Below are 25,968 nucleotides of genomic sequence, written 5' to 3'. Positions count from 1 at the left end.
TTCTGCCACTTGGTGGCAGCATAGGTGAGGTTTGTGTTTGTGTGCTGTCCTCTACTTACCTCATTTGTGTCCCTTATTTTTCTTCCTTTCTGAATACTGTTTAGAAAAGTACATATAATTGAGGTAGCACTGGGGGGGAAATGTGTGCATGGCTGGAACAATTTGGAAATACTGAAGTTCTTGAATATTATTTTAGTAAGTTTTCAATCTCATGGCTCACCTACCATGTGTATGTAATACATACATGACTTCAAAAGAATGTGTCTGTAGTACAGACACATGGCCTAACCCTGCCTCATCTCAGGGGACCAAGCTATGGACTCAATAGCACACAGGGCTGCAGAACCACCATGTGTCTCCATGAAGGGAGGGCAGTGGGCTGAATCTGAAGCACAGGAACACTATACAATACCCACCGCAGGAGAAAAAACACTACCAGTTACTCCAAGGAACAGGTCATGCAGCTTTTATTTAGTTTTTACCTTTTTGGTAAGCAGGAGGGTTTTCTTTCAGTCAGACCATTCACATATTTGGACAGTACAGATTGCAATAAATTTGATGGAGGTCTTGCAACATTAGAAAACTTTTCTCAATATACATCCATTTAAGCAACAGCTTGTAAGTCAGAGCAGGAGTGCTAGAGTCAAGTCTGCGCACTGCACTCCAGGTATACAAAGCATTGCAGCAGCACAAGAAATGCCCGTGCTGGGCAAAGTACAGTGTGTTTTACATAGTGCAATCACTTTTAGAGGAGAAACTCTAGGAAGGCCACATCTATTTTTTTTTTTTTTTAGTCCTATCAAGTTTATAAATGTGAGGGGGGTAGAAATCAAACCTCTGACTTAATTAACTTTTGTACAGGTAGGTTTTGTGTATAGGCACATGCTTTAGAGAGGAGCTCTGAATCTGCTCTGTAATCACGAGAAAGACATATTGCTTTGTGATTCAGAAAGTGTCATACCGTCTCTAACCTTCCTAACACTCTTGGCCAGAGTTGTTGATCCAGCTGTTTATTATAGAGTTCCTAGAATACGCTCTTCCCTCTAGTGTAAATCCCCAGTAGAGAAATTAGGTTGCTATTGACAATGATTACAGTTATTCTACGTACAGTCATTTGACCATACTAGGCATTGCCTCTGAATACTCCAGTCCACAGTGAAAGCTCAAATTACCAGAGACATGGAGGCTCTTGCTTTTCTGTTACTGTCACTCACCAATATGAAAAAGCCCAAGTCAGAAAATGAACTGCTACTGCTACAGCAAAGCATCACCAGTAATATTCACCTAATAAAAAACAATAAAAATAAAAAGGGCACTCATGACACATGTCACAGTAAGCAAGTTTTTTAAAGATACTGCAAAATTATTTGCCCAGTAAAATTTTAAAATGTACACTGTGCTCAATAGTTCAAACTACACGTAAACAAAGAGCAGCTCCCTGCAACAAGGTATAAATCAAAACATCATTAGCACCAGCTCCCAGCACCAAGGAGTTGCCCACTGACCAGTTCTAATGTACAACGCAATAGTGCTTGCTGAGGTTTCTGCTACACAAGAGCCACAGTGGGACAGCTCTGCCCATTTCTTCCTGACATTCTCTTACCAGCTGTGCACAAATTACATTCTTCCCTATGAAGAGCAAGTCAGACAACAAGATTGTTACAGTACCAGGAAACACTGACTGGGGAATGGCACCTGAGGGGAAAGTAGGTACTGCATACCTGAATCTGAATAAATGGGCATGGAGGAAACATGATGTCATCTAAGCAATCCTCCCCTTAGAACGCGGATCTGAAAGCAGCTGCAGACTGCAAGAAAAGAAACAAAGCCTTCTGGTGCTGAAAGCCATGAACATGATATTGCCCACACTAATGATTTTATTTCACCATCAGCAAAGCATTTATCCCCAAAAAGTTGTACACATACTGGTCAGATTATGGAGCAGTGCTATCTTCACACTATTAAAGTTTGTTATAGTGGTCAAATTTGTCTTTTGTCAGAGGAGGAAGGAAAAAAAAAGGAGACAGGCAGCAGGCCACATCACCATACAGCAATTTTACTCCCATGTTAATGCAGATATAATCTTAAGTGCAAATTGCTAGAAACCAGCATGACTTGGGCTCTGATAAATGACAGATGATTCAGTTTCTTACAAATATTGACAAGTCTAAATTGTTACAGGTTTCCAAAGCAAGAACAGGTTTACGAACAGGAAGGGAACAAAACATTACCACTACTATTAAAAAAATGTGTCATTTCAAACTTCAAACACTCTTCAAAAACATATCTAAAAAAGATTGTTTTCCATTTCTTTTAAATTTCTGGGAGCTAAGGAGTGTCCATGCAAAACAATTTTGAGAAGAGCAGTGTTCCACCTGGGTACCAACTAGGCTCAACTTTGTCCCAGACAGCTTAGTAAAGTGCTCTCTTGTGCATCCTTTTGGGGAAGAAGTTCTCATTTAACATTTGGGAGGCCAAGGTTGCCAGCTGGGGAAGGCATAGTCTTGGTCAATCCATGCTGAGGTCAGAAAAGGAGAAAGGAGTGACGTTAACAGTACTCTGCCTTTTATAATGCACAGACAACAGGCTGCAAGGAAGGAGCAAGCAGATGCAGAGGTGGGTGTCAGATGAAACCCTGCCCCTGGGAAACCACAGGAGTCAAACACAGGCCTCATCAAGGGAAACATTTTGTTCTCTACAGATAACAAACACCAGCACTACTGGAGAAGACACCAGTTAACAAATCTCTACATACAAAAATTGTGAAAACTAAATATAGTTTTACTTTCTGTGCTGGTGGATTTTTAACAGTTTTTCTGAAGGACAAAGGGGATCTGAGTAACATTCTTCTGCCTAGTCAAAAAAAAAAAGCATCTTGCCCTTGTGTTTTTTATGTTGCACACTTACAAACATTCTAGGGCAGATGATATTTGCTGATAAAACAACTAATGATCAGCTTAAGAGTAAAAATAATATTAATGGGGAAAAGAATTTAAGGCATTTTTTATTTTGGCCAGGAATGATGCATCCTACAGAGTAATCTTCATTTCCCCACTTGGTTTTCAGACCACTGCACTTTTTTGTTTTTGTTTTACATGGCACTTCAAAATTTATGTTTTACAACTTAGTCAAGATTTTCAAGTGTTCTCTTCAACACAAATGCCTTCTCTTGCAGCTCAGGTCTGCTATCTGATGCCATTGTAGACAATGAATGAACGAGGTGCTCTCTGCTTTCTTGTGTCAGGCTTTTCCACTGTTGAGCTTCTGTGCAGATAAAGACAGACAAACATTGGACATGAACACTGTGAACATGAACACCAGAAAACAAAACAAACAATTCCAAAAGGACATTGCTTTCCCCACACAGGCTAAAAGAGTGACTGCTTCAACCTTTCACTCACAGTTCATACTGCACTTTCAGGAAAACTCAGATTCACCTGGATGCTCAGGTGCATGTGCTGCCTCCTGCCAGGGAGTTGCACCTTTCTAGACCAGCTGTTATTGTCTAAGCCTGCAACGTGTGAACACAAAGGCCTGAAGAACCGTGTTTCCCATGTTGCAAATGGCTCATGAAAAAGGCATGTAAGATTTTTGCCCAAATAAAGGAAAAAGAAATGCATACCAGAAACCCAAAGGAAAAATTTGCTACATAATAACTGCAGACACACATAAACCCAAGACCTAAGAAGACCTTACCCTATGAAGACAATTCTGCAAGGGTTGAATACTACATAATAATGAGAAACCAAACTTGACACTGGAAATGTAAAAATCACTCCTCTGTACTAAGAGGAGTTCCCCCCCTCTATGGAGTTTGAACGTTACACAGACAGATCTGACAAGACAGTTCTATGAGCTCCATGTGGGACTCTCCTTACTGAACGTTTTCCTCACCAAAGGAAATGGTATCCAAAGGTACTTTAGAACTCTGTATTAGCTTCAGTTACTTCAAGGCCTTACTTCCAAGTCCCAGCTTCCCCAGAATCACCCAGTGCTGCAAGCAGAAGGTAAGGCCATCTCTCTGGAGTTCCAGGCCATACAGCCAGGTGCCATCTTTACCAAACAGTGGCTCTTCCAGGTGGCAAGTGAAGTCTCACCTTGTAGTCTGGTGAGCAGCAGCTGTATCACAGACAAAGCTTCTGTTCTTATGGATGTGTAGCTTTTATTTTCTAAGAGATTTAAAGAAAACAGACAAGAAAACCCAAAACCACGTTGAGAATCAAATGCATTAACCTTACAAAAAGCAGTCACCTCTGTGATCTCCAGACCACTTTTGCTAACACATTTCACTGAGCTCTTGTTTGTGGTGTCAGTCTGCAGTGCCCTCTTGAACACTAGGCACATTTCAATGGCAGAAAGCCAACAACTGGAGGCTGACAAGTCAACTAAATTTTGTGCATTGCCTCTGCCACTACCACAGAGCTGCTCTTCTTACATATTTCAACAGGGAACAAAATTCTGCCATAGCTGCAGGGTAATGGCAGACAACTTCTGTGTGTAACAGAATGAGTGAGTTGTACTGGCTAGAGACCATACAAATGTTAACAAGCAGGATTAAATGAGGGTACATAAACCCCATGCCAGCCATCAAGCACAAGCTTGTCACAAAGTTACTTGGTCTCTGACAACTTCTGCTTATTGTGCACTTCCTCTACCACACAAACCCCCAGAGGACAACGATATTAACAAGTAATTAATCATCCATCACAAACCAGGAGAAGTCCATTTACCTAAAGAATGGGTGATAGAGGAACAAGTTTCCAGAAGTATTTCTGTCAAAGCCACAGGGTCAGAGTGCTCCTCATCAAACAGCATTAGCCTGTCAAATGCAAAAAGAGTCAGGCATCCTGTATCCCTGGGACAGAAGTTTGCTCAACTTCTCCATGAATTCAGTGTCATCAAATTCATTAAACAGTTTCAAGGAAGAAAAAGAAGACAAATCACTGCTGAAGTGGAAAGCAGAAAGAATAATTACCCTTGAAAGTAGGCATTCATGGCTTGTAGCACTCCAAGCTGCACTTTCCATGTGCTGAGTTTCAGACGGTCACACATTAACTTGCAAAACTCTTGGCGATAGCAACCTACAGGAGAATAAGGGCATAACTGTGCTACCACATGGAAAGGCAGAAGGAAACACTTACTGCTCTGTCTCCAAAGTGCTCCTCAACAAGTGACATCAAGTTAATCATATGACCAAGTCAGCATCCTGTAACGAGTGACCCCGAAAATCTTCACCACATTAACTCACTTATTAAAAATGCTGTCAGATAAAACAGCTGCATTACACACTCTGGCATGCTAATAAAAGCAACCTTTTCCCAACCCTCTCCAGGTATTCACAATTCTTGTACTAGGCTTTGATGCAAACATAAATATGAGCAGCAGAGTTAGGCTTCTTTTCATTAGACAAGCCACCTCACTCATCCTACACATCTATAAACTCAGAACATTTTTGTGAAGTGAACTTAAGACAACAGTAAAGATTTTTCCCAAGCATGTCTTATTTTGCCTGAAAGCTGTTGGGGCAGCTGTCTTACTGAAGACCCTTACTATCTGCCTGCAGGGAGATTCTGCATCTTTTCCTGCACTCTTCTCACTCTGCACGTGATCTCCAGGTTTTTCCCTTCTTCTGCTTTTCATTTTAAGAGAAAATAATTTGTTCTGCTAGTCATCAGCTGACTTACGCTGTGTCTCTGGGCTCCTTGGCCAGGCTTTGCCCAGGGTCTCGAAGGCACAGATCAGGGACTCCATTTGAACCTCTTTCTCCCTCATGTCCTCATCCTCTTCATCATGCTTTGGAAAAGCTGCTCCCATGCTCTCCAGGGAGTTCTGTGGAGGCCATGGGGGAAGGTGTGACTGACAGAAGGATGAGGGCAGGCTAGGTGCACAATGCAGTGCAGCCTGCACACACCAGCCCAGCTCTGGCACTGCTGGCAGCCTGCAGAGGGGCACAGTGGGCTCTGTGGCCTGGCACCCAGACACGTGCCTGTGCTACATGAGTCCCACTCTTTGAGCTGCAAGGCTTTGCTGATACTAAACACAAGCACTCTACACAGCTTCCCAGGAGCCTTTTGCTGCCTATAGAGCAGTCAAGAATTAACTTTTCAAGTGGTAACAGGACAGTGGTGAATATCACAGGCAGTACTCTGTAAGAACAGTTGAGCTAATTAAGAATTTCGACAGCACAGGCAGAACCACCCCAGAGCTCACCAACTGTCTGGTATTCAGTCCCACCAAAGATCCGGCAGAAGTCTGGCATGCAGCCAGCATCACTGAACTATCACCACCTGAGTGTTCTGCTTTGAAAGAGAGAAAACTCACGAAACTGTCACCTTCTTTATCATGGGGAAGATGATATCAGCAAGTTCCTGGAAGCGGTCTTCCTTTGTTGCCTGCAGCACCCCAGCTGCACAGCGCAGTGCCACCATCTTATACTTCAGGTTTTCTTTACGACATTCTTTCAGGAGAGCCTGGACAACATCTGTGATGGTGGGCTGACCTGGCACTGACTTCTGCAGCTCTGCACTGAAATGCAAGGCACATGGACACTATTATGTTAATCTCATCTCAAAATCTGCTGTTCCCAGAGAGGAGTTAATTCCTGTGTCAAGGCACTCAGCTGCCTAGCAGTAATTGTAACAAAAGTTACACTGGGGTGTGCTTTCTCACTGTTTGTCTGCTCTCCCTGTTTTAGTCTCTTATTTTCTTACATGCTTCCAAGGCAGATGCTCCCTTATTACTCTTCTACCTCTTCCTCCTTTTCCCATTTAAGGTCTTTCCTCTTAGAAATTGTGGCCTCTCAATATCCTCCTCTTCCTTTCTAAATCAATCATTTACTTCTGCAGGTCTCTCTGAAGCATCACTTGCTCCTCATATGCCAATAAGAGCTCAGGATGGTGATGACAAACTTTCTATAATCTCCTTAGTACGCTGTATGCATTAACACTGAACAACAACCTCCCTTTTGAGATCTCAGATCCTGAAGGTACCACTTCATTCAAGACACTTACCTGCACACAGAAACAACACTGGCAATGGCCTTTAATAGCTCCTCCTGCAATAACAGAAGAGACATCACTAAGAAGTGCCACATAGCCAAAATGCACAGTCCTGCCACACGGGGCAAACCTTTGTGTTCTTCTGCAAGGGGCAGTGGGGAAACATGCCTGTGACATCTGTTTGGGAAGCAATGTCTGTCTATCTCTTGCCACTCCTCCTGCAGAGGGCTTAGCTTTCAATCTGCACAGAACTGGCAGCAAAAAGGGGCCTTGCAGCACCACTGAGCACATGCTACTATCCTCCAGGCTAGAAATGGTGCAGTGGAATAGGTCTAAGTGGGAACCCAACTCCTAAAGCAATCTGAATTTCACCTATCTATCTATCTATCTATCTATCTATCTTCCCAGTCAATTCTATCTGCTAAATGCAGGACAAAAGGCAGACTCCCTGCATCAGCATTCTTATTGTGCTGCTCTGCAGCAGAGAGCATCGCATTTCCCAGCTCAAGGGCTGCACACTGCTGGGCTTACAGCAAACCATGAGATGACAGTTCCCTCTTTACCTTCCCAGTCCAGGTTCTCCCCGGCAGGCCTTGCAGCAGTGCAGAGAGCACCATTCCCAGATGTGGTGGTACAAGGGAGCCTGTCTGCTTGGCAATTGATGCCATGGCAGCTGCCCCCTGAGCTTTCATCTTCCAGGACTGGGACTGCAGAGCCTTCTGGGTGAGGGATATCAACTCCTGCAAATACAGTCTGATCCCACCCTGAGTACCTGCATGTCAAATGGAGGGAAACTATAATTTTTCCACAAAACAAACATACCTTTGAACTTACTTAAAAAAAAAAACAACAAAAAAAAAACCAATACAACTAAAATAAACCAAAAACCCACAAGCGAACAAGACCAGTGCTACCGTGGAAAAAACAAAAAATAACCAGTTACAGATCTCTTGAGGTTTTTGGCTGTGAGATATATCAAAAAGGTCTACTTCAGGCAAAAGCATGAAGAATTCCTCCCAGCCTGGCTGAAGATGGGTTCTTTTCTAGAGGTTCCAAATAAAGTCTTTGCTGTGTATTTACACACACAACTCATTCTAGTCCTTCCATATAGCATTGTGTTAGCCTGTTTCCAAGGAATATAATGTCTTTTTTCTTCCAAGAACAGGTCACTAGAGAACCTTTTTCAGCTCCTTTCTCAGACTCCAGAAAAATCATCTGGTGACTGAGGAACCAGATCTGAAATCTGAAAGAGTCAGCAAAACAATATAATACGTCCAGATCTTCCTCTATAGAAAGAACTGCACTTCTATAGCATAGATTCATTCACTGAATCTAAAACCAGAGGTATTACCACAGAGATCTCCAAAAGAGAGAAAGGTCAAAGCTCCTGTAACTTAGAAGTGTGCGGTGGCCCCTACAGGCTGGCATAAAAATTTCCAGAGATGTTTATTTATCTGTACCATCAGGGTCACATTACAGTGGCATTAAGTATATCACAGTTTTAAAATACTTCCACTGTGCCTGTCCACCCTTGTGATCAATGCCCCTGTAATCATTTTAAATAGCCAGAGAAGGTAAACTTCATACAAGAAATCTAGAGCAAGGAAGAAAATGGGAACAAGCTTCCCAAATCTCTTACCATGAAAACTCTCTATTTCAAAATGGAATTCCAGAAATCATGCTATTTCTTGTCCCATGCTTCCCAGAAAGGTTTACTACTCTTAACATCACGTACCAGGTACATTTTCCTGCCAAACTTCAGTCCACAGAGTAGAATTCTCTTTCTCTCCTTTGTCTTCTTCAGGAACTTCATGCATTCCAAGAAAAGCCAATGGCAGCACCTGCTTGGCATGGTTCTTCAGCACATCTGGGCTGTAGCGTCCCATAGCATGTACAGTTAAAGCACAGCCTGCTCTGTAAACTGGCTCTGAAAGAGCAAAACAAGCACCTTATGACTGGAAAGGAGGATTATCCTTTTAACTGCTTGGTTTGCCTCTTGGAAAGCAGAGTAATTCACAGTATTGTGTAACATTGCATAGGAATTATTCAGCAAGTAAAACCAAGCATCATGATATAGAAATGTTTCTTTACTAGCTTTTGATGTCAGCAGGAACTTTTTCTGCATTGTATTCTGTAAGAGAATACCTCAAAAGCAACACACCTTCCTTCTCCATGTACCAGCTGCTGAGTTTGTGCAGCAGCTTCTCGGTGCTACTGTCCCGAGAAGTCTGTAAGAAGGAAGAGACTCAAATTATTCAAACGCTTCAAGGAAGATCACCTATAAAGAAGCAAAATAAAACTTAAAGCCCAACTTACCCTGACTAGATGCCCCATAGCAAAGGCAAAAGACTTCTGTACCACAGTGTTGCGATCAGTCAGGCCACTAAGTAAAGCAGTCATAAGTTTGCCTGTTGGAAGAAACTTTACTTAATCAAAAGCACTATGTTTGATTCCTCGGTCAACAATTACAACAGCCTGCATTTCAATTATTTATGCATAATTGAATTTATGCATTTTTCCTCACTGCATGGATGTGGGGTTATTAAGTCTGTAAGTCTTACATTTAAATTAGTGCTAGTGTTTTGCACACCTTGACTGATAATGTTCCTGTATGCAAGCACTCCATGTTTTCATGCTTTCAGCTTCACTTCTATTCTGCAACAGAAAGGTGAGGCTCTTTCTACTGTCAGAAGAGAGCCAATGAAGCAAAGTTGCTGTTCATAGTCTACCCATAGCCCCAGTTGAAAAGACAAGTTCATAGTGACAGTGCTGCACTAGCACAGGCATCATTAGACTGCTCCAAGAAAGACAAGAAATACTTTTGCCTATTCCTGCTCAGTGCTAGTGAATTGCCTCAACTCCTTCCTCTACCTCTTCCAAATTGGTGAGGTACTGAACCTACTCCAAGCATGTCGATCTCAAACAAAAAAGATAACTTCAAACAGCTGTCTGATAAAAATAAACATGTAAAGATCATTCTTGTGCTAAGCTCAAGGGAAAAAACACCACAACAACAAAAAGTCCCTTTAAAACCTGACACTAAGAGACAGACCTTACCTGAATAAGGTGTTAAGTCTTGAGGGCACTGTGTGGTTAATGACACAATTACACTGGCACAGCCCCCCTGGAAGATTGGCAAGGGAAAACAAAGGTAAGATAAAACAATATTTGCCACTGGTTATTATTAATACTTGCTCTGGTGCTACCTGTGTTGTAGGACATGATCTACACCCATTCAACTCTATTATAATCCAAGAGCAGTAAAAGTTTGCAAAACATGAATGACAAAATAGGAAGTGAAAAAGGACCCACAGTCAGGACAGATGATCCTAGAAGATTTACAGCAATCGAGGACAACCTTCTGCACTCATGTGTTGCAGAGCACAGCAGCCACGTAGCCCAGAGGAGGCTAGGGCAGCACACATTGAGCACAGTGATTAGTGGGGTGGGACTCAGATGTCAAATGACTCCAGTATCTATCAACCCAAGCTGTTGCTTTGAAAGACATAGCAAAAGGAACCATATTTAAATTGATACTGCCCTATATTTCCTCCTTCCTTTCCAAAAGAGCTATTAAAAGCACAGACATACCTTTGTGCCAAGGCCAACTCCACTTTTGATCAGTTCACACAGCCGAGGGACCAACTCACTGAGGACAGATACATCCAAATACTGCAAGCTCTAGAGAAAGGTAAGAGACAGGAAGAGAGAGGAAAAAAAGTAAAAAAAAGGAAAGGTAATGATGGTAAAGTTGGCATATTCCTAGCAGAGGCTGCCTCAGCACTGCTGGCTGTTCCTCATCTGAATCACAAGAGTTTGCTGCATGATGAGAAAAAGCCCACATGAAGTGGATTCCATGACATACAGAGTCTCCTGTCCCACTTCTCTGTTGAGCTGACCTTGCTAAAACTATCATTTGCTGGAACGGATGTTCTCCTGCACTCCAGCTCTTCAGAAAGCCTGAAACTAACACACTAGGGTAGATAACAAGATCCAAACTAGATAGTGACATGGAACCAGTCAAGCCAGGTTTTTAAACAGGTCAAGACAAACAAGCAGCATAAATGACATAATGGTAGAAAAGGGATGGGATCAGTATAATTTTTAATCTGCTATGCCTAAAATGCCACTGGGCAAAACAGAAAGCCTCATGTTACCAGCACTCTGTGTAACATACTGTGTCCAGAGGCATTCTCTAGCAAATTCAAGGATCACATACTAAATGAAGGTAATTGAGCTTCCCAAGTCAGATCAACTGTTACTTCCCCCTCCACCACTGGTATGGTGAAGGAAATTATCCATATAATCTCCCAGCCAGCCCCAGAATATAAAGGAGGTTGCTCATAAGCCAGGATATCTTCACAATACTCCAGGGAAGCCATTACTATCTCTCCCCTACCCTACAAAATCCCAATCAATGATAGGGGCACCACAGCTGTTCCCCCAGGGCTGGCAGGGTAGGGCATGGCCTGGAGGAGAGACAGCAGCAGCTGCTGCAGCCTGCAGGGTTGCAGCAAGTACACTTTTACACAGAGCCTTTCATTCCCAACTGCTTTACACTCTGTTTATAGAGACCACTTCACCTGACACCAAAACTCAACTCCACACATGTTATGTATAGGAGGGCTTGCTGTTGCTGTTTTTTCAGAAGTCAAGGAGACAACAAATTGCTCTGGTGGCTACAATTCTCCTAAAACTTGCTAAACCCTCACATTCTCTACCGGCCCACATGCCCCTTGGCTGTATGCAACGCCTGAGCAGACAAGAGGTGCCTTTTTTTTGGGAAGGGACAGGTACGTACAGAAGACAAGGAGTTCTGCCAGGACAGATCCTACAGCTCAGCATCTGGGCATCAGCAACTCCTCCTCTAGCAGCAGGAAACTGGTGCCAAACACCACTTGCTGACAGTGCTTCCAGTGGTTTCAGCATTCTCTCTAACTACCTCCACCATGAAAGTATGGGCGAGGCCCAGACAGGAATATCTAAGGCACCACAAGGCAATGTTTCAACAGCATTTATACCTTACCAACAACTATCATCAATTGAAGGCCCAGGTGAGAAGTTGGTTTTGGAGTTGTGGACCAGAGATGAAGAGACATGCTAGTAAACATAACCTAGAATTAGCTGAGGCCCCATCCAAAGAAAAGCACTTGAAGGATGCCCTCTTCATCAAAGCAGGCAGGTCTTTAGATGAAGAAGCAACCCATCTGACTTCAAATGGAGCCAAAGTTATTCACAAACTTTGAGGGGAAAGCACTGGTGCATGATGAGAAGTCTGTACATGAAAAGGAAGTGGACACACAGCCACATGGAGATGTGATAAGAAAATAAACCCTGAAGAGATACTCTGTAAAGCTTCCATTTTAATTCCTCTTCTTCTACAACATACCTTACAGTGGAACCCTTCTGAAATCAATACATACCATGTTAATAGTTTCCATCATGGGAGATGACTTGACAGCACTAAGTCTGGCACTATCCATTGCAGTCTCAAAACAAAACAAAGAAAACCATCAGGAAAAAAAACCCAAACAAATCCAAGTTTAAACACAAAATAAAAACAGGAGAAAGGGCAACAACACCAGCTGTAATTCACTACCTTACACTAAAATCTATTTCAGATGCATGGAGAAAGCAATTATGCCTACACATTATGAAAGTTTCCCTTTCAGAGCCAGAGGGATATTCTAGAGGGAGGGAGAGATGAAGAGAAAACAAAGAGCCGGGAAAAGAGATAAAATCTCGCACTGAACTGTTCACATTGTTCACTCCCTTTTCATTTGTAAAGGAATAATCTAATTTAATCACAATGAAATTAGCTAAATTTGTTTCTAATCAATGGGTTTCAATCACTTTCACAAGAAGACTGTGATTGTTTAACATGGTTCTCTGACAACAATTAAAAAACATGGTGCTGACAACATCCACCTCTAGCCCACACCTTCCAATTGAAGTTATATGAAGTCCTGAAGTTAATACCTTGGGGAAAACAGCAGTGACATTTAAAATCAGATTACTAAAATTGCTCTTCACTTTTGGAAACATAGAGTACTCTAGTAAAAAAAGATAATACCAATCCTTCAAAAAAACTCCCACATTTTCCAGCCATATTCCGTGACCAAACTTTTTAGTAACTTATTAGCTATTTCTCTTTGCTTTTTGAACACCACTCTATTTAATCTGCTATTTTTTCTTTCACTGAATGAGGATTAAATCTTTGTCATCTCTGCTGTGTGCATACTTCCCCATTATAGCTGCACTTACTTTCTCTTGATCTGTTGCAGAAAGACTCAGATAATTGAGGACCTGAGGCTCCAGCACACTCAAGGATTCCAACAGGGCTGGGATAAGTTTTGGTGCATGAGGTTTCAGCATAGACCCAGCACTTTTACTGATCTTCACAAGAGTGTTAATGCTGGAAAAATATTAAAGGGAAGGTCAACAGAGATACACACAAAATTATCTGAAAAGCCTCTCTGATCTACTGCAATCCAGATATACTAATATAAATCTTCCTTCAAACAAAACCACGTGTAATTTTTGCTTAAACAAAATTATTCCCTAGCCCTGAGCTTCCAAGGGATGTTATGTATATTTTGGCCAGAGATTGTTTACCTTGGCCCTGGAATCACAAACGGAATGGGCAAAAAAGTAGTACTGCAGACAGATAAGGAAAGAAATAACACACCCCCATGTTTTAAACAAGCACTGGGCAAAGTCACCCTGAGACATGCATTGTCTCTGCCCAAGAAAAGACAGGTTACAATAATCTATTCAAACCTTACTAGTTGGTTTCAGACTGATCACATCTCTCATGCTGCATTTTGACAAAGAGGTTCAAAAGGAACAAAAAAAGTTCAAGAAATATTATTTTGTTAGAAGCCTTCTAGTCTTCCTAAGAATTATTTTCATGAATACCAGCTAACCACCCTTCAACTCTGAATTTTGCAGTTTTTCTGTCCCTCAGTAAAAGGAAAGAATACACAAGGTTATAAATTGACAAGTACATAAAGTCCCTATACATCAAGGGACATTGAACTGTTAAAATACATAAAATGTATTTTAACAGTGTGACCAAATGCAGTCAGTCACATGTGGGATGTGAACTGTCAATATTACAAGAACTTGTGAAATCAGACATGGCTGTTTGAAGAACCATGGGACTTTTTGTTTGCAACCAGAACATATATGCCACTCCCAAAGGCCAGCCTTAGCATGGCCACTGCTTCTGGATCAGCTTGCCATTTGTACAGAGAGAAAAGAACTTCCTGCTTCCTGGGAACTGAATCTGGGCATTTGCAGAGAGGCCACATACTCCCAAAAGACAGGAAGAGGTCTCAGGGCTGCTGTTTAAACTCTGTGAAAGAAGAACTCAGCAGGAAAGCTCTTTTGGGGAGCAACTTGTCACTTCAAACACAAAGAACATTCTGCAACTCAGGTGAAGAAGCTTGGTGTGTTTGGTCAAGACTCAACCCCCAGGAACTTACACGGTGCAAAACTAACCTGAGAGATCGGACTTCAGCAACTGTGCTTACTATTCCTTTGTCTAGGAGGCAAGGGAGCAACACAGCTACTGTCTTCTGACCTGCTGCTCCTTTAGAGGGGTCACACATTTTCACACAGACCTGGGGATAGGTGAGAATCAGTGCTGCAAACATGTAGAAACCTCTCTCCCAGATTATATTATAGCACCTTCTCCTTCACACAGAAGAAGCCAACAGCAACTAGACAAACTGCTCACAGCCAAGCCCAGGCTCTGTTACACCTTCATCTTTTAAAAGGTAGTTAAGCCCTAGGAGTCATTCCTAAAAGGGGTTTCAATTACAGTCCACTTCCAGAAAAGACAAATCCAGAGTCTAGCAGGCCTTGACCTGAATCTGGATGAACAGGTGAACCAAACGGCCTCTCAGTTGAAGGACAGCCTATGTAGGGATGGTTATAGGGACTCAACCATTCCACACAGCAGAGCAGCAAGTCCCAGATGAGAACAGATTCTGCAATCACAACCTTTTACAACAACATTTTCAATCCTCACTTGCAGCATTAAACTCTCACGCACTATGAAGTCATCACTTTAGATAAACTCCCACTAATATGACTTTTTCAGAGGATTACCAAACAAAATATCAATGATATATGTGTATTACACCCAAAAATCCTTGTCAGTAACAGCATCACAGAGTAATCCATACACAGTTCCCCTGTTTCATACTAGTGATGTATCACCAGGCTTGGTTAACTTGATCAGTCAGTCTTGGTAAACTGTTAAACTTAGTTAAATTCCACTCCCAAGTAAAGAAAAAACAACATCGGAAGAAAACCCCACAGTTTATTATATCCTTCTTTTGCTTGTACAGACCTTAACATTGCATTGCTCTCAAGCAGCAGGACTTCACTAGCATCAGTAAAAGTACAGGGGACTGGTGATGCTTACCATGACTACTCCCTAGGGCAGTCTTTCAAAGTTCAGTCTTTCATAACTGGATCTTACACTAGAGATTCTCTGAGTAAATATAGTCTACGATTACTCCTGACATCAAAACCATACATGCCTTGTCTACTTGTGCATATGACAAAATTGTAAAGTTTTACCTTGCTTAAAGTTTTTAGGGCTAGTTCCGCCGCCTTTCGCACAGTCTCCTAAAACAAGAAGTCATCAATTACTTCTTTTATTTTTGTTCTTCTAGAATTATTAATATTAATTGATAAGCATTAACACTAGAACAGACAAGGCTATCTTCATGGCCAATACTTAATAGAAAGTAGCAATATCTTTAGAAGAAAGTATTAGAACATCATTAAAAGAAATACTGGCTTTGGTCCATCTGAGTATCTGGTACAATCAATATATTCACAGAGCTGAAACCTGAAAGGACCCAAAGAATCTGATGTCATATATTCAAGTTCAGCACACCATACACCATAAATCAGTTCAGCATATAAGAAGCCCAAAATAAATGTTTTTATATTCAAAAGTTAAGCAACTACTCAGGAATTCTTTTATAAGAATTCTTTTCTCAGGAAAAAATCTCGAATCATCTAGAATAAGCACAGCAGGAGTGAAACCCAACACTTCAAACATAAAGAGAATTTCCACTGTGGCAAGGAAATTTTACTTTCAAGAAGCATGAATTTCTAGTCTGCTTAATAATCAAAATTCCCACTGGCTTCAAGCTCATTTGTCAGAGAAGCTCTCTTTCAATACCTCAGAGCTTGATCACTGTACTGTTTGTTTAAGATTCCTATTCAGTTCTCAGTTCCATTACCTTAATGTCATCTTGCACTCTGAACAGGACTTCCCAGATCTCTGGAAGCTTGTCTATGACATCATCCAAAGGTCTCCCTCTTAGTAAGTCATTTAGTGCCAGACAACTGCAAACAGGGAATTTTATTTCTTTCACACAGTATTCTTACTTGATATAGCTGTATATATTCAGATAGCCTTATAAATATAAATAAAAAGTTTAGAAAAATGAGAACTGTTTCACACTCCTTACTTTCCCCAAACACTGAATCTACTCTGTCACAAGAATGTCTCCTTTGGCAGAGAAAAAAATGCTCAGTTGTTCAGGTAAAACCTGAAACAGGTGACAGGAAGTGAAAAAGGCTGCTGTGGTGAAAACTGCTACTGTAAACATTCCAGTGACAAAACTTTTAGTCTTCTCTTCTTTAAGCATACAATGAGAAGAAATCAAAATGGTATGAAGTATGGAATTTAAATTAAAATTGAGGTTTCCAATACAGCATAGCTACAAACCATTAAAAAAAACAAAAAGCAGTTTATTAAAAATGGCATCTTGCTGCCAAGTACATAACTGTCAGATTGGCAAGGTTATCTAAGAGAAAGCATTACTTCAGATTAAAGGATAGGCAAGAACTAGTAACCAGAAAGCTCATTCTTCAGAAGATTTTAAGTATAAAGCAACATGCAAGAAAAAATTTCAGGCAAATATCTTCAAGGTTGTATCATAATTCCAAAGGCAGGCTACAAGGCTGGGCTGTATCCTAATCAAAGGATATGTCTTCTTTTCCTCCTCAGCCTCTTCAGACTAACAAGTTTATGGTGAACAAGAGAAAAGAACTGAGTTCAAACACAAATCTAATACTTTTCCTAGCAATACCTGGATTCTCTGATCCTCCACAGATTGCTGGTTAGGTTACTGATCAAATCCTCAAGAATTTCCTTCATGTATTTATCAACCTATGATTAAAAAAAGGAAAAATCATTAAACAAGTACAGCTATGCATCCTTGTCCAGTACTCTTTAAAAAAAAAAAAAAAAAGTCCAACAAACAAAAAGGTTGTATTTTGCACGTTGAAAGCAAAATACAACCTGCTTTCAGCCACATCAGATGAAATGCTTGCCAGTGCTGTGCAAACTTTCTCCAACTGTGCTTTAGACATGCTTTTTCTCTGCATTGCACAAGTGCTTAACATTGAGGAAGATGCAACAAGAAAAGTCCCCTAAGGCCTTTATCAGCTGAATGTTAAAATGCAGCACCAAACATAAATTTACTCAAGAAGCAGTTGGGCTTTAATGAAGCATTAGAGTGAATGACTTCACATTAAGATCAACTTTCCTAGAAGAAAAAAATGCAAACCCAATTCCAAGCCTTGCAGAACCAGAGCAAGGTATGTTATGAAAATCACTTATTCCTGAAATACACCTGAGAGGAGTGCTCCTCAAACAGATGGAACAGCCTCCAACCCCAAGCTTCCTCCCACTCAAAAACTGAGGAACTATATTTAGTTATATAGTCCATAAGGATTAATGAAAAAGTTATCATAAGCAGTATCAAAGCAATATCAAAGTGGAAAGACCCCATTTTAAGTAAATAATACATTTTAATGCTGGCTGCACAAACAATGTCAGCAAAATCCTTTCACATATGAGAGAAAAGTGCATAACCTCTGTGCAAGCTCCAAGCTCATCCATGGATTTAAACACCTCCTTTCCAGTGCAGTACCTCACCTCTTTCTGCACTGCCCCTCCTTTCACAAAATGCATCTGTGCCATGAGGATCTCCAGTACACTGCTGGCTGGCAGCAAAGCCCCTTGCTGCACTTTGCTGGTCACTCACCATCGACTTGTCAGTGACCAACGCGTTCCAAATGCTGGTCATCGCCTGTCGAATGCCCAGGTTGGGGTCAAACTGGTAACGATAGAGCCGGGGAAGAAGCTGGGGCAAAAATGGAGCCAGCTGCTCTCCAGCCTTGGCAGCTATCACATTGAAACCAAAAGCTGCTCCCTGAAAAAAACAACAAAATAGTATTTGTTGAAACATTGTTTACTCACCCAGTTATTGCTCATGGCCACACCACAGTCAGGGGCAAAACTGACTGACATGGTTCAGATTTAGACCAGATCAAAAGATTTAGAATGGTACTAGAATTAGCCCATCCTCACTGCTACAGTAACACAGTAATCTCACACTCAATACACAACACACTACTTCAAAACTTTCTTCCAACCTCAAATTCATGATACTGATTGATCTCATTTGCAGAAATAGTACTAGTGAATTAAAACTATGCAGATTTAAATACGTTCTTCCAAAAGAGATTATTTCTTGGCTAAACTGGTGAGAGTGGGCCACAGCTTCCTTACAACTCTGCTGATTCAGAAAAATTAGAGTAACTTAGGAACTGAAAAACTAAAACCAGAATAATCCCACTTTATTTCTAAAACCTGAAATTTCTAGGTATTATAATTTTGCATCTGTCCATATTTACTTTAAACTTCAGTATTCTTTTATGACCTTTTCTTTCTCCAACACTGTCAGTTCCACTGTCACTTCTAAAACAGTGGAACTGATGCTTGCCTGTGAGGTCCCACGAGATTTGGCAGCATAGCCCAAGAAGAGATTACTCAGTTAAGGCAATGCAGTGACTGTCTCTAATGACTGCCTATTTTCTGACTTGCAATGTCAAAAGCTGCCACTCAAAACCCCACACTAGAGATTTCAAAGGACAGGATGTGTTGTTTGGGTTAATCTAGAAACAGCAATAAAGACACATTTTCAGACAGGATCACTGCCATGAAAAGCAAGAAGCTGCAAAAAGTATAAGGAAAAGCAGGACCTCCAAGGCCTTGAACAGCATGCTCTGTTTAGCTCTTGTTGGGTCAAGAGCTAAACAGTTGGGGGGGTTTAGAGCACAGATTTCCAGATATCCCGTTCAATTTAAAAGACTTTGCAGATTCTTCAAATGCCAAAGCTCAACCCACTCGTTCTGAGTGAATTTTCCTAACTCATCTGTGCTGGAGAAAGTCCATAAGGGTCAGAAACCTAACTATACTCCTGGTGCTTTTGAAGTCACAGTGCTGAAGGAAGTCTTAAGAGGGGCTGAATTGTCAAACTCTGGATTAGAGTTAAAGCTGGGACTTGTTTTTTGCACTAAATGTTGTTTTCAGGAACTCAGAACAAGCTTTTCCATGCTTCCATGAAGCCAGTGAAAAGTCCCCACATAAATGCTCTGAACAGTACACCTAAATCTTCAAACTTAAAATGCTCCTTTTTTCACCTGGAAGTGAATCAAACAGTATTTTAGCTTTGCTAAAGCTCCCAACTGTTTTACAATATCAAGACTTGAGTTGAAAAGGGATACTTTTGGCAACAGTGCTTTTTAGCAACTTGATTATTACTTTTTACTCTGCCTCCTTAAGTAACAAAGATTTCTTTCCTTGGCATCCAAAAAATCATCCAGTTTTCAAAACATTATCACTGTTTGAACACACTAAGGATTGTCCTCCTAAGCACACTCAAAAAAAGAAAAAATCAAAGGATGTCAAATAATTCAGAGGGGAATGTAGGATTATAGGAATACTCTGATACCAAAGTTTTGTTGTAAGAATTTCAGGTAATCCTAAATTTTTTTTCTCAGCCTGCTAAATTTGCCTTGGACTTACACCAAAGCATCAACATATGCAGTCATTCATAAAACGTATGATCAGGAAAAGAGAAATGGATTGTTTCCAGAGCTCACAGTGGGAATGGAAGATGTGAGAAAGCAGAGCATTACCTTCCGAGAATTCCACATGGCATGATGGTTGGCCAGATTCATGAATTTGTACACCAGGTCTGGCTGATTGAGGTCACTAGCCAGTGAACAAAGCTCCTTGTAGGTAGAAAGACCTTGACTTTGAAAAGCAGAAGGGAAATCAGTGTTACTATTTTTAGTTAGACAAATGCTACATCACCTAAAGCTATATTCAATTCACACTGTAAAGCAGGCAGGTAAAGGTGAGTAGCACATCTGTATTACACAGAAATAGTTAAATAACATAGAGAACAAGAAGGAACAAAATGCCAGGAAGCAGATTTTTTTAGGGAATTCTGTTTCAGCACTGACTGCGTCTCTGACAGAGACTATCAGTAAACTTACCCATCTGGGGTTTTACTCAGACCTCCCTGAAATACCACAGTTTCTCCAGTCATCTCATGTTTGGCTCTGATAGAAAAGAAGCCCAGTATCAGCATTACCAAACTCTACAGCTGAATATACTGCATACTACAGAACAGGTAATTTGGCTTTATTAATTCAGGAGCTTCACATTTTTTTCAGCTCCAATCCCAAAAAAACATATAGATGGGCAAAGCTACATACACTGCAAGGAATGTCATTAACCTGTATCACGTGTAATGTTAAGGAGCGATTACTGCAAGTGAGAGTTTTGCTACCTTTGTACAAAGGTAGAAAGTCAAAACACTGAATGATGACTTTTTAGTTCTGTCCAGACATGAGCCATAAAATGGACAGTAAATGTGTACTTAAAAAATAAATAATACAATTTCTATTAATCTTATTAATTCCTGCTTACCACCAATGAATCCCTACACTCCAAGCCTAGGTTCTTATGATTCAGTGGCCAAACCTACATCAGGTTAGACAGGAGAAGTCTATTGAAGAGCATTTCCAGTACTGACCAACATGATCTCTAGCCATGAATCTTGTAAGACCAGTATTTTTCATACTAAAGCTGACAAGCAATCATTAACAGCACTTCCTTAGCAAAAGGTGCACTTCAGCACAAGCAAGTCACCATTTCTGCAACATTCACAATGCACAGAGTTGCTGCAAGTAGTCATTGTTCTCCGCAATTACACAATGTAGCAAGTAGCAAATCTAAGCAAATCCCAGCCCATTTGATCAGGACTGACATATTATTTTGAAGCTTTGCTGAATGGAACAAAATCAGAACAACTTCTGTTACAAAATACTCTAAGCTGATTTAAGAAATGTTCAGTTTGACTCTCTGTGAATGGATATTGGCTTGCCCTTGACCCCAGAACATCTCTTTCCACACAAAGAAAACGGCACATTTTTATTCCCAGACATGTAACTTAGAGTACTCTCTCACTGTGTTCTGAGTTCACTGTACCTTTTCCCAGTCATAAGGGTATCAACAAGCGTAGTGACAAGCTCTTGCTGATCCTGTTCGCTTCCTAGTTCATATATCAGCCCAAGACCTTTTGAAGCAACATCTTGACTAAGCTCTGCAAGAGATTTTACCAAGCAAAATTCAAGATAAGCATGTAACTAAGCAGTACACAAATTTCAAAAGTAAGGTTCAATGAAAATCATGACATAGCTAACATGGCTCAGTTGAACTTCAGAGCTCTCTCAATTTCAGTGCAGATCTAGTCTGTGATGACAAACTTTGTATTCTGAAGGCATAAACTCCTTCAATAGTTACCTTCATATAATTATTGTTACTGCAAATTTTGAAACAGCAGAAAGAGTTCCAAGAGCTATAGGTATTCTGACATGCTAGTGGCACCCAAAATCAGCTGTAGTAATTAATACTCTCTTCAGCTTCAGTGAGCTTTGCATAGGCTGTTGGATGCCACTCTTTCCACTAGCTGTCATGTGTAGAGCTGTAATCCAAAATGTGCTAGCTTGAAGAGGTCCTCAGAGTTTCTGTTCATGCAGAACTCTGTGATATACATCCTGCTGCCCAAAACAGAGATGAAGTAACACCACTTCTGTTACTACAGTCTGAAGGGGCAAATGCATTGTGCTTCACAGCCAAATGCACAAAAATGTTGTGCTTATCTCTGTACATGTGCTTCTAATCTCTGTACATGATGCCTAGAAAATAAATCATTCCTATTAACATAAGAAATGGGAAGCTTCCACAGTCATATTTTGATGTTGACTGACAGAGAGTGCAGTTGACTTTATGCCTGTTGAAAGATTCCCTCCAGTCTTCTGAATGACCACGAAAAGACAACTCTAAGATGCAACAGTACTTACCATCACTATCTGACAGAATTGAAACAAATGCACTTTGAATATCCTTGAGATGAGACTGTAAGATGAGAAAAAAGGGCATTATTTTGGATCTTTTGTTTGTTCTCCAGGTAAGTTTCTAACAGAGGCTACTGTATCCATGGAGTTACCCATGTGAGCTACACTTATGACAAGAACCGCCCTATTTTAATACAAGGCAGCAATCATCATAAATCCAGATTGCAACCAGATGGGGCTTTCTCCATCCCTAAACTGGTGAGTTTTGCCACCTCCCTACAAGGTGCACTGTTTATATGAGTGCAATATGTGGCAATGTTTTATATATAAAAATTTACATTTGCAAAGCAGCTTGTCCCAAAGCTCTTTATCAATACCTGTGGAGTACAAAATGGTTACCTGATCCCATCACAGTCCATAGTACATCTATGCAAATAGAAGACATTTTGGTTGGGAATGTTTTAATTAGTCCTTGTATAGGATGTTTCACGTTTTCTCATTATGCACAAGCACTTTAAATACAAGGTTCATACAGCATACCAAAAATACATATGGAAAGTACACAAAGCACACTGTAACTGCTCCTAGGAACCAAAGACAAACACCATGAAATAAGTAAGTTCTGTTCTCCTTTTTCTTCCCCTGCTAGACCTCTCAAATATTTTCCAAATATAAATCCTAAACACTATACAGATACCAAACTCTTCTTCCCAAGGTAAGACGTAGCGCTACTTCATCTTACAATAGCTATTTACATTGAGATTACTCTGACTTGGATGCAAGTCAGATGTTTACAAATATGACAAGCACCCTTGTTCATCTGCCAGATAGTCTGTCTCTCTAGAAACAAAAGATAGGCCATGTCTCAAAAAGACCTCAGTAAAGACCATACGAGCACAGGGAGAAAAGAAGCAATAGAAGTGAAGGGGAAGGAAGGGACAGAAACAAGATGAGAAGCAAAAATAGGGACAAGGAGCCAGTGTTAGGAAAAGGCATATTTCTTACCTTAATTGCTTTGTGGGTGCTCAGTTTTTTCACCAATGACAGAAGCCAGATGCAAGCTGCCTGTCTAACATGTGGGTTGGGACTGATGATGTGCTTGTTCAAAATAAGGTCTAGGACCCAGGGCACTACATCATTCACTTTCAAATCTATATGAAAAAAATAAAGGTGGAGGGGAGGAACTTTGAGAACTATCCACACCCATTTTAATGAAAATAATTAAAAACTTAATGAACTCAAGAGTACTCAGGTGACACCTTAATCTCTGCTTATTTAGGAAGTCACTGGAGTCACTGGGAAAGTAATAAAAGTAGAATATATAATGAAAATACAAAATACTCCTAACTCTTCATGAATCTGTTTCAGAGCCTGTGTCCAAGGAGAGGTACCGTTCATATTGCCTAAGACTCAGAGCAAAATATATTTTTTTTGTTAGGAGTCACAATTTCTAGAACAATGGCAAGGTTTAATTTCTACCACATGCTCAGTGTTCTGTACACTGCAAATCTAAGACCACTCTCACAAAATTAAAACATGTGTTTGCAGGTCTGAGACTGATATTCACAGCTGCCTGAATTGAAGCTAGCCTTTTGTCACACTTTTGTTTCAATGAGTACAGAATCTTAGTCCTTAAACAGAATTTCTGCATTTACTGAATGTAAATTTCACTTAATTGTATCACTTGAAGTTATTTGAAAACACTTGCATTTTGATTTTATAACTCTATCTTCCAGTTCAGGTTTCAAAATGGTATTTTAAAAGATTTGTGTATTAAAACCCCAAACTAACTCAACATGGCAAACAAAAAAAAAAGAAAAAATGAAACAAATACAGACTCAAGTGGCAATGAATTACATAAACAGCTATTTAAAAAACCCATTAATAAAGTCTCTCCTCTGAGCAGAGGGACATTAAGAGGTAAAACAACCTGTATATAACCACAAATACAAAAACTCTCTTGTGTATTCTGTTATAAACCAAACACCACAGAAATGAAGCTTGGAGAGAAGTATTAGCCTAGGCATTTCTCAACCTAGCCCCTGCATTAGGAACAGCTACCTGAAGGAGGGATATATTCCTCCTCTGTGACTGTCCATGCGTCCCGGGCAGCCGCTGAGCTGGTTCCAACAGCAGCACTGGTAATGGCTTCACCAACAGTGAACTGCAGCTCTATCTGTTTGGCCTGAAAAACACATCAGAGCATCACTGACAGTACTAATGAAGAATACACCAAGGCTTCTGTCACTTAATAAAACAAAAGCACAGTCTCTTTCCCAGTCCCAACGTTCAGCACCAATTTACAGTAAGATCACTCTTCTGGTGAGCCTCTGATTCTATGTGGCACCTCAGACCCACTGAAGTTGATGGAAAATGAGGCAATGCCAACTATCTGAAATGAATGATAAAAGCTTAAATTTCCACATTATTTTAAAGCATACCTTTGGCAAAGTATTAACTAGTCTCGGCAGAAGCTAAACTTGGTGTAAAGAAATAATTCAATAGAATAAAAATAAAACAAAGTTAAAATGCTGATAGTGATTAGTGAAAATTACTATGGCTTTACTACAATTGGGAGTATTTAAAGAGTCTCCTGTAATTCCATCCAGAAGCTGATGTCTTAAAAGATGCAGAAACCTTTTTTCACATTAAAATAATTCAGATGGTACTTGTTTTGCTTCACTGCCCCCCTTACACTATCCTCTGAGCCTTTAGGAATGAGATATGCCACTTTCTTGTCAGTACTCATGATGAATTTTATGTTGCAAGAACTCGTTTCCATAATTGCTGAGTACCTTCTAGAAAGTTTTCCTTATGCTCTAGAAGCACAAAATGCTCAGGCTCTTGGAGAATGAAGCCCTTAGCTTCCTGCAATCTAAGATAAATAGTTTTTTTTCAAGTACACCTTTTATAAAGGAAATTGTAATGTCCGCATGCAGTTACAGGAGAAAAACACGGCACTCGGAAACAACTTTTGATGTTTCTGTATACAGAATTCTTAGTATTTTTAGTATTCTATGTATAGTGATAGGACAAGTGGTTAAAAGCTTCAAACTGAGAGTAGGCTTAGATGAACTATTGGGAAGAAATTCTTTACTGTGAAGGTGGTGAGGCACTGGAAGCAGTTGCTCATAGATGCCCCAACCCTGGCAGTGCTCAAGGTGAGGCTGGATTGGGCTTTGAGCAACTTGGTCTAGTGCAAAGTGTCCCTGCCCTGTTCACAGTAGGGGGGTTGGAACTAGATCATCTTTAAGGCCCCCTCCAACCCAAACCATTCTATGGTTCTTGCTTGTTTGAAGACATCAGAATTGGAGCACTCAGCAAAGCATGCCTGTCTGATAATCAAAAGACAATTTCTACAATGCGGAATCCTATGTCAGTATCAGCAAGGAAGAAAGGTAAAGGTTTTTCATTTACAGATAAGCTGTAAATGAAAAACACTAAAAAAGCTCCTTTTATTATTTAATTTTGTTATCTGGCATATTGCAATAGGTATAGAAGCTCTGAAGTACTGTGAAAGAATGAAGTGCACTTCAATAATGAATTTAGATGGACAAGATATACATATATTCCTATGGACTTCTAATTCAAGTGAGTTGTATTAGCTGATGTACTTTCAGGGTACTTTTGAAGGCCGAAGTACAGGCCTAAGGCTTCATTAATATAAGCCTACAAAAAAATCCATAAACCTCTTTAAGGTGAACAAGTATTTGCTCAGATT

The 25,968-nt window shown here is 40.4% G+C and overlaps 1 protein-coding gene across 6 annotated transcripts in view; it reads right to left on the bottom strand.

Annotated features, from left to right (window-relative positions):
- Positions 1-450: 450 nt before the first annotated feature.
- Positions 451-25,968, bottom strand: part of ECPAS (Ecm29 proteasome adaptor and scaffold) — a 59,828-nt gene continuing 34,310 nt past the window's right edge. For 5 of the 6 annotated variants that reach the window (XM_085567170.1, XM_021525016.3, XM_021525014.4 and 2 more), the window contains 26 exons: positions 24,309-24,432; positions 23,253-23,398; positions 22,254-22,308; positions 21,379-21,493; positions 20,382-20,447; positions 20,019-20,136; positions 18,080-18,247; positions 17,120-17,199; positions 16,265-16,370; positions 15,591-15,638; positions 14,502-14,623; positions 13,263-13,413; positions 12,422-12,487; positions 10,590-10,679; positions 10,056-10,122; positions 9,315-9,406; positions 9,160-9,226; positions 8,734-8,925; positions 7,562-7,770; positions 7,011-7,054; positions 6,333-6,525; positions 5,685-5,829; positions 4,976-5,081; positions 4,731-4,819; positions 4,098-4,169; positions 451-3,264 (listed from right to left, as the gene is read on the bottom strand). In XM_085567170.1, the coding sequence (XP_085423296.1) occupies positions 3,125-3,264; positions 4,098-4,169; positions 4,731-4,819; positions 4,976-5,081; positions 5,685-5,829; positions 6,333-6,525; positions 7,011-7,054; positions 7,562-7,770; positions 8,734-8,925; positions 9,160-9,226; positions 9,315-9,406; positions 10,056-10,122; positions 10,590-10,679; positions 12,422-12,487; positions 13,263-13,413; positions 14,502-14,623; positions 15,591-15,638; positions 16,265-16,370; positions 17,120-17,199; positions 18,080-18,247; positions 20,019-20,136; positions 20,382-20,447; positions 21,379-21,493; positions 22,254-22,308; positions 23,253-23,398; positions 24,309-24,432 (2,871 nt within the window). In that variant the 3' untranslated portion in view covers positions 451-3,124. Of the gene's footprint in view, positions 3,265-4,097; positions 4,170-4,730; positions 4,820-4,975; positions 5,082-5,684; positions 5,830-6,332; positions 6,526-7,010; positions 7,055-7,561; positions 7,771-8,733; positions 8,926-9,159; positions 9,227-9,314; positions 9,407-10,055; positions 10,123-10,589; positions 10,680-12,421; positions 12,488-13,262; positions 13,414-14,501; positions 14,624-15,590; positions 15,639-16,264; positions 16,371-17,119; positions 17,200-18,079; positions 18,248-20,018; positions 20,137-20,381; positions 20,448-21,378; positions 21,494-22,253; positions 22,309-23,252; positions 23,399-24,308; positions 24,433-25,968 lie in introns of those variants that run through there. The other variant, XR_014951434.1, reaches the window with a different exon arrangement.

The sequence above is a fragment of the Lonchura striata genome, chromosome Z, assembly GCF_050655825.1.
Source record: "Lonchura striata isolate lonStrDom1 chromosome Z, ASM5065582v1, whole genome shotgun sequence".
Taxonomy (NCBI): domain Eukaryota; kingdom Metazoa; phylum Chordata; class Aves; order Passeriformes; family Estrildidae; genus Lonchura; species Lonchura striata.
The sequence above is the reverse complement of the archived record's forward strand: the minus strand, read 5'-3'. Positions and strand labels throughout refer to the sequence as shown.